Source organism: Portunus trituberculatus, chromosome 12 (genome assembly GCF_017591435.1).
Source record: "Portunus trituberculatus isolate SZX2019 chromosome 12, ASM1759143v1, whole genome shotgun sequence".
NCBI lineage: Eukaryota > Metazoa > Arthropoda > Malacostraca > Decapoda > Portunidae > Portunus > Portunus trituberculatus.
The window spans coordinates 13,582,644-13,597,181 of record NC_059266.1 but is presented as its reverse complement, the minus strand read 5'-3'; the positions used below and the strand labels follow the sequence as shown (position 1 = coordinate 13,597,181).

The 14,538-nt window shown below is 38.3% G+C and overlaps 2 protein-coding genes across 3 annotated transcripts in view; one reads left to right on the top strand and one right to left on the bottom strand.

The window, feature by feature from the left end:
* The window catches only part of LOC123502604 (pancreatic triacylglycerol lipase-like), a 94,391-nt gene extending 83,710 nt beyond the window's left edge, over nucleotides 1–10,681 (top strand). Inside the window, exons 6-8 of the mRNA XM_045251768.1 lie at nucleotides 3,171–3,297; nucleotides 5,553–5,759; nucleotides 10,379–10,681. Of these exons, the coding sequence (XP_045107703.1) occupies nucleotides 3,171–3,297; nucleotides 5,553–5,759; nucleotides 10,379–10,496 (452 nt within the window). The 3' untranslated portion in view covers nucleotides 10,497–10,681. The remainder of the gene's footprint in view (nucleotides 1–3,170; nucleotides 3,298–5,552; nucleotides 5,760–10,378) is intronic.
* LOC123502605 overlaps nucleotides 1–14,538 on the bottom strand; it is a 104,780-nt gene that overhangs the window by 41,092 nt on the left and 49,150 nt on the right. The gene's annotated exons all lie outside the window — the stretch shown is intronic.

Sequence of the window (14,538 nt, the reverse complement as noted above, 5' to 3'; positions counted from 1 at the left end):
ACCAAACTTGTAGTGCTATCCACTCATACGCTGATGATACCACCCTACATCTTTCCACGTCCTTTTAAAAGACGACCAATCTTCAGGAAGTCAACGCAGAGGCGCCACAGAACACCTGACTTCTGATCATTCTAAGATTTCTGATTGGGGCAGAGAAAACTTAATAGATTTCAATGACTCAAAAACTCAATTTTTTCGTCTATTAACTCGAAACAACCTTCCAGACAACTATCCGCTCTTCTTCAATGACACTCAACTGTCTCCCTCTTCCACACTGAAAATCCTCGGTAATCTTCACTGGAAACAAACTCGACACTTCTCATCTCTTATTAAAGCAGTTTCTATAAAGTTAGGCATTCTGCTACGTCTCCGCCAGTTTTTCTCGCCCCCTTAACTGCTCTGTACAAAGACCTTATCCGTCCTTGTATGGATTACTCTTCGCATGTTTTTTTGGGGGGGGTTTTCACTCACACAGCTTTATGGAATAGGGTGGAATCAAAAGCTTTTCGTCTTATCAACCCTCTGACTGACTGTCTTCATCCTCTTTCTCACCGCCGAAATGTTGCATCTCTTTTTACTTTTTGTCGCTATTTTCATGCTAACTCATCTACTGATCTTGCTAACTGCATGCCTCCCTTCCTCCTGCGGCCTCGTTACACAAGACTTTCTTCTTCCTCTCACCCCTATTCTGTCCAACTCTCTAACGCAAGAGTTAAGCAGTATTCTCAGTCATTCATACCTTTCGCTAGTAAACTCTGTAACTCCCTATCTGCCTCTGTATTTTCGTCTTTCTATGATTTGAACTTCTTTTATTTAATTTTAGCTAACTCTTCACTTTCATTTAGGGAATCAGCACTCAAATGGGTCTTTTTTGTTATTTTTGTTGCCCTTGGTTGGCTTCTTTCCTACATAAAAAAAAAGACTCTTAATCGTAAAACTCTGCCTGCTTTTATATTTTCATCTTCCTACGACTTGACTTGTATTAAAAGAAAGGTTTCAAGACATTTGTCCCAGACTTTTGGCTAACTCTACTAACCTTTTAGGGAACTGGCAATGAAGTGGGCCTTTGTCTTTTATATATACATTTTTTTTTTTCGTTGCCATTGAACAGCTTCCCTTTTCCATAAAGAAAAAAGAATAACTTATCAAAGATACTGAGGACACCCTTGCAAAGGATGAACACTATTTTCTTAGAAATGGACGAAAATAATCTAATAAAAATGTAGTGTTGACATAATATAATAACCAAGTAAACATGTGCATATAAAAAAACATGAATAAAAAAAAAAAGCAATGAACATTCTTATGTGTATCAGTAAAATATTTGAGTCATAACGTTGATACACAGAACAAAATCATTGTTATTCAGATACTTATTTTAAGCTTAATTCAGTGCGGTATTAATTTAAGATATGAAGAACCACTAAAGACGCAAAATATACAAAAACTGCAAACCCTCAAACCGCGGTTATGAATCGGAAGGGCCAAGGAATAAGACTTATGTATCTTCCGCAGTCAGGGAACTGCTGTGGCAAAAATAGAGCGAAAGATTTGTTGAACGTGGGTATAACCATACTTTAAGGTTTGTGAGGATTTTATTCAGACTGTTTTCTTTTATGCTTTCAAAATATAGAGCCTATAGTGCATAGAGTGACGCGATAGAGGCACCAGCTGGACGTGTCCTGCACCAACATACATGTTGGGGACAGATGCACCAATGTGCTTAGCGCCGCTCCTTGGAACGCCTTCTCGCCCTCCCTCACACAGGCACCTATTTTCACTGCTATTAAGATTAGACTTAATAAATGACTTTTAATGGAATATATAGGAAGTTATTTCTTTATTGTTTTGAAATAATCTAATTCTCTCTCTCTCTCTCTCTCTCTCTCTCTCTCTCTCTCTCTCTCTCTCTCTCTCTCTCTCTCTCTCTCTCTCTCTCTCTCTCTCTCTCTCTGTTTATAATGGTATCTCATCATCATCTTACTTTACCACCTTTTCCTTCTCATTAAGGCGGGTTCAAACATGCCTATTTGCGACTGAAATTTTACGTAGGTAGAGTTTCTGACTTATCCCTTCTAGTCGGAAAATGTCACACGTAGCGCCTAAAAAGTATCAACTAGTTGGCGCATTGACGGGATGTGAATATAAACAAACCGCAACCCGCCAAGATGTTTTCCACCAGTGACGATGCTGAAGCTGTGGTTCCTCTTCTTTTGGCTGTTAAAATCCATCCATCCATCCTCTTCTTTTGGCGTACCGGAAGAGTCAACAGAAAAGAAAATGCCTGTGAATACGTCCCGGGGTAAGTAGAAGGAAAGAAAGGAGTGTCTGCCACACTCTCTAAATTAGCCTACATTTCTCATAAGAAAATTATTAATCTTAAGAAAATAATACATGCACAATCGCGGTCAATTAAATCCTGGCAAGTCTTCAATGCTCACCTCCAACAACATCCTGCATTAAGGAAAACAGTTCTTGTAGAGTGGCAGCCATTTCGTCAAACAACGATTTGCGCAAGTTATTTTTAAGGCATAATTCATTTCTGGGTTTCTAGATATGTTCTTTTCCCCCACCAACTCTAACATCTCTATACCTGGAGACTACATTTTCAAAGCTTGCTTCGTGACGTCACGTCGTAAATAAAGTCGCAAATCGGCTAACATATTGATCTTATTTTGCGACTGCTTTCTCCAATCTCTAAGCACCGGTTTTGAGTCGGAATCTCTACGTACGTAAAATTGCAGTTACAAATTTGCACCTGTGAATCCGCCTTTACTCTTAGTTGCTGCGGCTCATTACATTTTATTCTTCCTTTTCTTCTTGTCTAAATGATTTGTTTATATTCTATCATACTCTTTCTTTTATCTCTCTTCCTTAACTTTTTTTTTTTTTGCAATAATTCATGTTTTTTGCCTACATTTTTTTTTTTCTTTTTCACACTTTCTTTATTTATAGTACCAAACCTTTTTGTGTGTGTTCTGTCTTCTTGAGATGCTTATCGTTACAGACTTTCATTATTTTCTCGATCTAATACTTCTGATCTTAATCTCAAACTCTTTCCTTCCAATATTTTCGTTTCTACCTAATTGTACTTTTTCGTCTTTCCTCTCAACGTAAGAGTTATCGTGTCCTGATAACTTGAGAGTCTTATCACACACTCTCCCTCCCAGATTACCACTACCAGGTGATCGTGGACACAGCGCACCCTAAGGAGGCGGAGGTGTTCGTGCAGGGCCATCTGGATATCACACTGTACGGGGATAACGGGGAATTGCTAGAGAATCTGAGAATTACCAAGTAAGTGCTCTCTCTCTCTCTCTCTCTCTCTCTCTCTCTCTCTCTCTCGTCACACCATCACTGGATTTGCTTTTTTTTTCTCTCTCGCGTTTTTTGTCACTGATTTATTTTCGTCTTGTCTTATTCGTACCGATTATGTTTGCACTCCTAAATGTTTTTTTTTTCTTTTTTATTGACTACGTGCAGTTATAACTGCTTTTATTTGTTTGTTTGTTGATATTGTTGTTGTTTGTGTGTGTGTGTGTGTGTGTGTGTGTGTGTTTCACTGTATGATCTGTTGCAGTCTCTGACGAGACAGCCAGACGTTACCCTACGGAACGAGCTCAGAGCTCATTATTTCCGATCTTCGGATAGGCCTGAGACCAGGCACACACCACAAACCGGAACAACAAGGTCACAACTCCTCGATTTACATCCCGTACCTACTCACTGCTAGGTGAACAGGGGCTACACGTGAAAGGAGACACACCCAAATATCTCCACCCGGCCGGGGAATCGAACCCCAGTCCTATGGCTTGTGAAGCCAGCGCTCTAACCACTGAGCTACCGGGCTGTGTGTGTGTGTGTGTGTGTGTGTGTGTGTGTGTGTGTGTGTGTGTGTGTGTGTGTTTGCTTGAGGGTAAAAGTTAAACGGTTCTTCTATATATCTTTCTTATTATCTCTCTCTCTCTCTCTCTCTCTCTCTCTCTCTCTCTCTCTCTCTCTCTCTCTCTCTCTCTCTCTCTCTCTCTCTCTCTCTCTCTCTCTCAGGCGTTTTGCCTTTGCCGGTTGATGGGACCTGTGGAGATATTATACTTATTTTCCCTGGAGTGATTACTGTTTCCATGTCAGAGGCCCATCTCTGTGTGCTGAACGCATAATAGAGGTGATAGTGTCTGGCATGGAGGCGTACATTCCTTATTCCTTCTTCTTTATATTTATGCCCGGAATCAAGCCAAGTCTGTTCTTCAACTTGTCAAATACTCCTTCATAAACAGAAAATATCAAAATCTTTCAAACTTAGACTTCTTTCGAGACTTCTGGCATCTGGCCAAAAACATCTCCAATAACTTTACTTCTTCATCTTTCCCTCCTATATTTCATATGGCACCACTGCCATCTCTTCTGTCTCTAAAGTTGAACTCTTCTCTCAGACCTTGGCTAACAACTCCACCTTGGATGATACTGGGCTTGTCCCACCTTCTCCTCCCTCTGACTATTTCATACCTACAATTAAAGTTTTTCGTAATGATGTTTTCCATGCCCTCACTGGCCTAAACCCTCGTAAGGCTTATGGACTTAATGGGGTCCCACATATTGTTCTCAAAAACCATGCTTCCATGTTTGCATATTGCCTGACCAAACTCTTTCAACTATGTCTACCGCCTTCTACCTTTCCTTCTTGTTGAAGATTGCCTACATTCAACCTATTTCTAAAAAGGGTGACCGTTCTAATCCCTCAAATTATCGTCCTATAGCTTTAATCTCTTGCTTGTCTAAATTTCTTTGAATATATCCTCAATAGGAAGATTCTTAATCATCTGTCGCTTCACAATCTTCTATCTGATTGCCAGTATGGCTTTCGTCAAGGTCGCTCTACTCATGATCTTCCGGGTTTCCTTACTGAGTCTTGGTCATCCTATTTTATAGATTTCGGTGAAGCTTTTGCTGTCGCGTTAGACATATCAAAAGCTTTTGATCGATTTTTACCGATGTTTACTACCTCTTTCTCCTAATATAGAAACATTATGGAAGTTGCAGATCCACGTGTAAACACAAGCCATTCGTATTTCTATATCCCGATACGTATCAGTCTTATTTCGTTCTGGATGTTGTAGAGCTTTTTGTTAGATCTCAGGTGATATATTTGAAAATTATCTTATCAAATAACATTAGTTAACATCTATTATAGTTTTGAATTATTCAATTCTACACTTTTTTTTTAGCAGATAAAGAAAGAAAAAAAGTATTTCCTTAGGAATGTATTCTGACTAGTGACTGGTGAAGGTAAAAGTTTTCACTGGTTAATCATGGACTACAGGTACATCTTAACCTGACGAATAAATTAATAACTGCCAGTCACTGATACACTACATATTTTACTTTATTCTGAACTGTATTTTTCATATGTATCTTTTATTCCTCTTTCACTGACAGTACCAGAAAAGAAAACTGTTTCTTCTCCCTCACCAGTTATTTACTTTCCCTTACCAATAACAGGTGTAAGAAGGACAATCTTTTTCTCTGTTGTACACTGTAATATTTCGTTTTGCAAGGAAACACGAGCGGTTTGAACACGGTCAACTCAAGTACTTCATGTTCAAGAGCCACATCGACCTGTCCCGCGTGATCCGTTTGGTGGCCAAGTGGCATTACGATGACACTCTCACCAACCCAGGTTCTTACTGTTGGTCTCTCCTCTGCAACCGCTCCCTATACGTGCGCTCTATACAGGTTGCCCCCATGGATTACTACCCAGAGCAGTAAGTATTCTTTTATATATTCATCATTATCTTTTCGATTAGAACGCGTGAGTATTTGTCTCCAAAATAACTGAATATTTTCTTCTTTTTCTTCCCTTTCCTCCTCCTCCTCGTTTTTCTCCTTACTTTCTTAGTCTTCTTAATTACCATTTTGCTAAAAAAAAAAAATCATATTTTACAAATATTCTGTATCTAGTCATTGCTTTAATCGCTAACTCATTAATTTTCAGAGAGAGAGAGAGAGAGAGAGAGAGAGAGAGAGAGAGAGAGAGAGAGAGAGAGAGGGAGTAGTAGTAGTAGTAGAAGTAAGTAAGTAGTAAGTAAGCAAATTTATTGCTAATATACAGTACAGTCATGACATGATACATACATAGTTTTAATTTACATTAGCTATGGTCCGTTGAGCTGCAGCTCCTTAACGGACGTTCTAACTATTACCTTGTTAGAAGTGTGGGAACAAATTATTGACAGTTATACTGTAGAGTACATATTTATGGAAATTTGCATAAAGAAGAATTTATTGTTGAGACAGCAGGTAAGATTTTATTTCTTTCTTATATTTATGGATATTGATTGTGGTTAAAAAAAACTTTTTTTATCATGAGGGAGACTATTAAATAATCTAGGGTCAAAGCTGACTACATTGTTTTTGAATAATGTTGTTCTGAATGCTGGACAAATAAAATAAATATGGTTATTTCTGGTATTTCTTAAATTCTCATTTAATTTAAATATTGAATTATTATGTTCTCTAGTTTTAAATATTAATAATAATGTGAAATACTTATGAATGTCAGAAAGCTTCATCAGTCTAGCTTCAGAAAATACATGTGCAGTGGAATCAAATTTCTTAAGAAAATACATACATCGTCAAATTTTTTTTTGAGCTATTACTATTCTATTTAAAAAGGATGGCCAAGTACATGCCAATATAGACACGCAGTATATAAGGTGTGGATAGCACAAAGTATGATATATGCTGATCATAGCCTCAATTGTTAGATTATTACGAATTCAATACAATATTCCAGTCATCTTAGAAATTTTTAAACAAGTTTGATCAATATGATGTTTCCAGTTTAAATTTTCATCAATAATAATTCCAAGAAATTTTGTAAAATTATCTTGTTTTATAATTTCACCATCCAATAACACTGGATTCATATGATTTTTTACTGATCTATTTTGAAAAAGTATAGAATGAGTTTTTGAGATGTTAAGTTTTAGCTTATTAGATCTTAACCATAAGTTTACTTTATTTAATTCAAATATTATACTAGTGTGCAGAGAATCTGTTTTTATCTTTTAATAACAGAGTTGTATCATCAGCATATATAACAAACTTTAATTTTGTACTGGCATTAACTATATAATTTATATAGACCAGGAAGAGTATAGGACCTAATATAGAACCCTGTGGTACTCCTTTATATATATGGACTTCAGTGGGGAATAATTTTCATTACAATATACTGCCTGTTTTCTACAATCAAGATAGCTTTGAAATAACTTTAGTGGCAAACCTCTAATTCCCAAATGTTCTAATTTCTACAATAAAATTTTATGATCCAACATATCGAAAGCTTTTGATAGGTCTAGAAATACACCAATGACATACATTTTTTCTTCTTCACTTGAATACACGTTGTTAACAAGTTGAAGTAATGCAGATTCAGTGGAATGATGAACTCTGAAGCCGTGTTGGTTTTCCGTTAAAAGACTGTTAGTTTCTAGATAATTTATTAGTCTAACAGAGATTATTCTTTCGAAAATTTTGCTGAAGGCTGGAAGTATAGAGATAGGTCGGTAGTTTTTAATATCACTTCTGTCACCTGATTTAAATATAGGAATTACTTTAGCTAGTTTTAATTTATTAGGAAATTTACCTGTTTTTAATGTAAGATTTATTATGTGAGTTAAGGGAGCTGATATGACAGATGAAGTGCGTTTCAGTATTTTTGGAGAAATGTCATCAAATCCAGAGGAGTCTGTTTTCATCGATGTTATGATTTTCTCTACCTCGGTTGTGTAGGTGGGAGCCAAATACATTGAAAAACCTGGGGAGTTAAAAAGATATTTTGAAAAATCAGTTTCTTCTTTTGCTAATGTGAATTTGCTTCCTAAAAAATGTTCATTAAATGCAGTGGCTGTATCTATACGCGTAGGATATAGTTCAATGTTAGCTTTTAAGTTATGTGTTCTACCTAAAAGAGTGTTTATTGTGTTCCATTGTTTTTTGGGGTTACCTTGGTTTACTTTCAGTTGGTTTTTAGAATACATATCCTTTGCTGAGCGTAAAATTGATGTCAGTTTATTTCTATATTGTTTGAACAATTTTCCATAGGTCAATGGCCATTTCTTGGCAAGTCTTTCTAATCTGTGTTTTTCTTTAATACTGGTTTTAAGAGCAGGAGTAATGTGAGGACTAATTTCATTTTTTTTTTTTTTTTTTTAAGGCGAATATTTTTGATAGGGAAGTGTTCTTGAAATAACCAGTCAAATTTCATATGGAACAAATTATAGGCTTGGTCAGGACACAAGGAGTTCAATACATCATTCCACTCAATTGCTGATAGATTATTACTAAAAACTTCTAATGGTGCTTCAGTTATTAATCTCTTACTAATATGTTGTGGTTTATAAGTGGGATATTCAAGTTCACATTGGGAAATAATTGGAAAATTATCTGAAATATCGATATGAATGATGTAACTACTGATATTCTCTTCTGGTTGTGAAGTCCAAATGTTGTCTATGAGTGTGACTTGTTACTCTAGTTGGTTTGTTGATTAAGGGATACAGTGAAAAGGAGAACATAAGATTAAGAAATTCAAAAGCATTTTTTTCATTACTTTTCAATAAGTCTAAGTTAAAATTTCCAAGAAGGTAAATTCTATGATATTTGTTATTTATTAACAGTGAGAGAATATCAGTTATTTCATTCAAAAAATTACCATCATGACCATTTGGAGGTCTATAGATACACATAAATAAATACTTCTTATTTGCGATTGTAGTCTCAATACCTATGGTTTCGATAAATGATTCAGAAATTGTTAATTGGTTTTGTGTTGATGTGTCATAATCTGTTGAAATATATAAAGCAACTCCTCCACCATGCACATTTCTGGATCTTACAAACATATGGTATCCTGGTATTTCATACAATGAACAAAGATGAGAGTCTAACCTAATTTCAGTAAACCCTAGAATAGTAGTAGTAATAGTAGTAGTAGTAGTAGTAGTAGTAGTAGTAGTAGTAGTACTAGTAGTAGTGATAGAGGTTTGGCTTCGCAAGTAATAGTACCACTAAAACTGCATGTAAACAGTGAAATATAAAGTAATGTTTTATTTTTTTAAGTCAGCCTATTATTAGTCCGTATATTAAACAACTGGTGTATTTTAGGATAAGGGATTTCATAACACCCCTGTTAACCCGTAAAAGACCCCAAATATGAACTACAATATGAGAGAGAGAGAGAGAGAGAGAGAGAGAGAGAGAGCACCACATACTATACCAGCCAATCACAGAGAATGTGTCTGAGTTGTCAAGTTCGAGGTAAACTTTCGCAAATTTAATGTTCTCTCTCTCTCTCTCTCTCTCTCTCTCTCTCTCTCTCTCTCTCTCTCTCTCTCTCTCTGTTATTTAAAAGAAATTGTATACTAATAAGGTATATGATAGCCTATTGGCATTACAACTCTCTCTCTCTCTCTCTCTCTCTCTCTCTCTCTATATATATATATATATATATATATATATATATATATATATATATATATATATATATATATATATATATATATATATATATATATATATATATATATATATTTTTTTTTTTTTTTTTGTGTGTGTGTAAAAGAATTTCTATACTAATAAGGTATATAGTAGCCTATTGGCATTACAACTCTCTCTCTCTCTCTCTCTCTCTCTCTCTCTCTCTCTCTCTCTCTCTCTCTCCATTCATATTTTGTAAAAGAATTTGTATATTAATAAGGTATATAGTAGCCTATTGGCATTACAAAACACTCTCTCTCTCTCTCTCTCTCTCTCTCTCTCTCTCTCTCTCTCTCTCTCTCTCTCTCCATTCATATTTTGTAAAAGAATTTGTATACTAATAAGGTATATGGTAGCCTACTGGCATTATAACTCTCTCTCTCTCTCTCTCTCTCTCTCTCTCTCTCTGTGGAATAGGCTGTAATCGTATATATATATATATATATATATATATATATATATATATATATATATATATATATATATATATATATATATATATATATATTTTTTTTTTTTTTTTTTTTTTCTCCCAATCTCTGAAGGAACGGATTTGAAAAAACTATAAGGCTGTCATGATTTCTATCACTAAACCTTTTCCTGTGTTTTTTTTTTTCCGTTCCTTAAGCAAGACAATGTCACAGTTTGTGTGAGTAACTTGTTTATTGATTAATTTATATATCATTTATTAATTTATCTATTTCATTATAAAGTTCACTTTATGGGCTTAATATTCGCCTATCCATCTTTAATGTTTTCATAATCTCTCCCCAAGAAAGTGTTATAATTTTCCTGTTTTTTGTTTTTTTCTTTAATCACCAATTCCTTATTATTCCTCCAGGAACAGGCTAGACCACAAGCGAGTGCTGTGTCAGGCTGGTAAAGAGTACACCAAGATCAAGTCGGGAACATCAGAAAGCCTAGATTACGACGAATCTTGTGTCTCTTCCATTCAGTGAGCTGGTGGTGTTAACTGTGTTCTGCTTGTTTCTTTGATTAAATGGCTTTGAAATCGGTGATCTTATGTTGAAAGCTGAGAAAAATATGTTCTATTTACAACTCGCAAGTATCGGTAGTACTTTCCTGCAGAGAGATCTTTATGTGCTACAATAAAATTAATAACAATAAAAAGTTTTGGCCAACTTACGAGCTTGTCTTTAACCCTTTCACTGCTGTATAACTCCTGCAGCCTAATCTACTCCGTGGCGCAACCTTATAAGAATATAATTGATTTCAAGATACAACTGCCAACAGAGGGGGGGTGGGGGATTTAGATATAGGCGCCGCAAAAGCGGAGGTCATATGGCGCCGCAGCAAAATATCTAAGGAAGACAAAAATGGTTTAAAAGAAATAATAAAATAACTAAAAGCAAGTAAAAACGATAAAATTAATGGTAACTAAAAACTAAAAACTACCAAAAAATACATAAAACATTAAAATACATATAATAAAATAAGATAAAGTTCACAGCTTTGGGAGAAGGCCAGCTTCTCCCAAAAATTTAAAAACGTCATGGCCTTGGGCCAGGCACTCTGGTCCAAGGACCCTTGAGATATAATAGACACCGCTATCTCTACCGCGAAAGCGGTAGAGGTAGCGGTGTCTTAAGTCAGTCAAACTGGGGCAATCCACTAGTAGGTGCCGCACCGTTAGCGGCACTAGGCATTCATCACAATAAGGTTGAGGGTCCCTGGTCGACAGGTACCTTTGTGTAAGGTACGTGTGACCTATACGAAGTCGCACCAATAAAGTCTGTGCACGGCGATCCCAGACATGGGTGAGGGAGTGTGGAAGTAGTGATTTCTCCCATTTTCGAGGTTGCCACCCCCGTTAGCCATCTCCTCTGCCAAATTACTGCAATCGCCACACGAATAAAACTAAATAGGTCTCGAAACGGAACAGGGGCAGGAGATGGAACGCGACTTGCTGCCTCCTTAGTGAGGCGATCTGCGTGTTTTTATTCCCTGGAACACCTACGTGACCAGGGACCCAAAAGAACCCAACACGATATCCTCGTTGGGTAAGAAGGTATAGCCACTCAAGGGCTGATAAAACCAAAGGGTTAAGAGATATAGTGCGAGAGAGAGAAGTAAGAGCACTGCGACAGTCACTAAAAATTGTAAAAGACGAAACCGGGAGTAAAAATAATCTGTAAAGCTAGGACTATGGCAGACAGCTCCGCGGTAAAAACGGATGCCACTGAAGGAAGACTGCCAGACCGATAAAAAGAAAGGAAAACCAAACTAAACCCAACGCCTGCGTCGGATTTGGAACCATCAGTAAAAACAGGGACATCATCAGAATGGAAAGAAAAATGTTCTAAAAACCGTGTGTGGGACAAAGTTGGTAGAAAATCCTTCTTGCCATCCATGGCAGGAGGGCATATTGAGACAACCGGAAGCTGCCAATCACCAACTCGTGGGAGCCGGAGAGAGTAAACAGGAGTGGGATCGATAAACAAGTCCATCATGAGGTTTGTCACTCGAAGGCCGAAAGGTTTAGGTAGACTCGGTCGAGTGACATACACCGCAATATTGACAGACAGGGGACAAAATCAGGAAGACGGTGGGTGCGAAACCAACACCGGAGCATCGAAGACTGGCGCCGGAGGTCTAGCGGCAAGAAGCCAGCATCCACTAGTAGGCTATTTATTGGAGATGTCCGAAATGCACGCGTAGCCAAGCGGACCCCAGCATGATGCACGGAGTCAAGCGTGCGTAGTCGTGCATCCGTTGCAGAGGAGTAGATCTCACAACCGTATTCCAGCTTTGGAAGGATTAGTGTACGGTGAAGCAGCAGCAAAGTGTCCCTGTCAGCACCCCAAGAGGTGTGACTTAAAACCCGAAGAAGGGATAATGCCTGCCGACAAGACGCCTTAAGAGAACGGAAATGGGAAACCCAGGTGAGACGGTTGTCAAACAAAAGGCCAAGATATCGAGTCGCCTCCACGCATGACAGGCGTCTATTGGCAAGGTATGAATCCGGGTTTGGATGGACACCACGGTTGCGACAAAAATGCATGGCTACGGTCTTCGAGGTGAAGAATCGAAAACCGTTCATGTTGGCCCAACTGGACACCCTATTGATCGCCAGTTGGAGCTTGCGCTCAATCAGTGACATCCTAGCAGCAAAAGAATTACATAAATCATCAACATATAAGGAGCTGTGAATGCCATCTGGGAGAGTATCAATAACACCATTTCTGACAACTGCGAATAATGTAACATTAAGAATACTTCCCTGTGGAACGCCATCATTTAGAGCAGTAGCCTCAGAGAAAACACTCCCCACTCGAACCCGTAAAAAACGTCTGGATAAAAACTGTTGGATAAAAAGAGGAAGGTGGCCACGAAGGCCAAAATTAAACAAAGACTGTAAAATACCATGACACCAAGCCGTGTCGTAGGCCTTCTCCAGGTCAAAAAAGACTATTACTTGATGGTGGTGATTAGCGAAGGCCTCACAAATGGAAGACTCTAGGGCTAAAAGAGCATCAGTAGTAGACCTCATCTTTCGGAAGCCGTACTGTACCGATGACAAGTACTTCCCACTCTCCAAGTACCACATGAATCTTACATTTACCGTCTTTTCTAACAATTTACAAATGCAGGATGTCAAAGATATAGGACGGTAGTTCATAGCCTGGAGATTATCTTTCCCAGGCTTCGAAAATGGGAAAACCACTGCCACAGCCCGAGATGATGAAAAGTCACCGGAATGCCAGATCATATTATAAAGATTTAACAAAAAGTTAAAAGCACGGTCACACATGTGACGCAAAAAAACATAAGGAATGTCGTCTGGACCAGGAGAAGAGTCATGACATTGGGACAAAGCAGTCCGCAACTCGGAGGCAGAGAAGGGGGACATTATAGGACTCCCCTCCAGAGGAAGAAAAATTTATGCCGAGAGATTCCATTCTCTGGCAGTAACGTGCGCCCGGGGCTGCAGGATGCCTCCGGGAAACACTAGCAAAGTGCTCCGCGAAGAGGTCGGTGACAGTCCTAGGGTCTGCCACCGTTCGCCCAGCAGACAACAAAACTGGTGAGGAGGAACAGAATACTTCCCAGCAATTCGGCCGACTTTGTTAAAGACATCTGTAATTGGGGTGTGGGCATTAATGGAAGACACATAAGTTTTCCAAGAGGCTCTTTGTGCCTCTTTAAAAACGCTGCAGCGCCGAAAAGCTTCCAGGCACTGCGGGTCCCCACGATGTCGCCGGAGACGAGAGAAAGCATCCCGTTTCTCTTGCACAGCTTTAGTGCATGCTGCGTTCCACCAAGGAACGGGACGCTTATTAAAGCGACCTGACTTCCTAGGGATTGTCTGAAGCGCTACTGAAATAAAAAATAAAATCGGTAAAATAATCAACAGCCTCAGCACAAGTAGAAAAGTCAGCCAGCAGACAGATGAAAGAGCTAAGATCTGTGATTCGAGGCCAATCTGCCTTGTCTAAAACCCAGCGTTGGGGCCGGGACTGTGGCTCAGAGTTCACAGATTCCAATAAAATCGGGAAGTGGTCACTACCGTGTAAATCCAGTAGGACCTGCCAATTAAAATCAAGGAAAGAATTAGATGTACAAATAGAAAGATTGATAACTGTAAAAGTCCCAGTAGGACTGTGGAAATGTGTGACATCTCAAGAATTTAAAATCTCCAATCCCTCATCCTCAATAAAAGAACCGATTAAAACCCCACGAGGATTACTTGCACCTTCATCCCACAATGAGTGACGGCCGTTAAAATCTCCCAACAAAAGAAAATGCGGAGTCAGCTGACGCACCAGGCCGTCAAGCTCACCCATGGAGACAGGAAGCCGAGGAGGGAGATATAAACTGCAAATAGTGTAGGATCGTCCCATAAAAACTTGAACAGCAACCACCTGAAGGGGAGAGTTGAGTTGCAAGGGGAAAGCAGGTATGTCTTGACGGCCCTGGTCAGGGAAAGGAGAGTTAAAAAAAGGTACGATAGCCAGGAGGACTAGAATAAATACTATCACC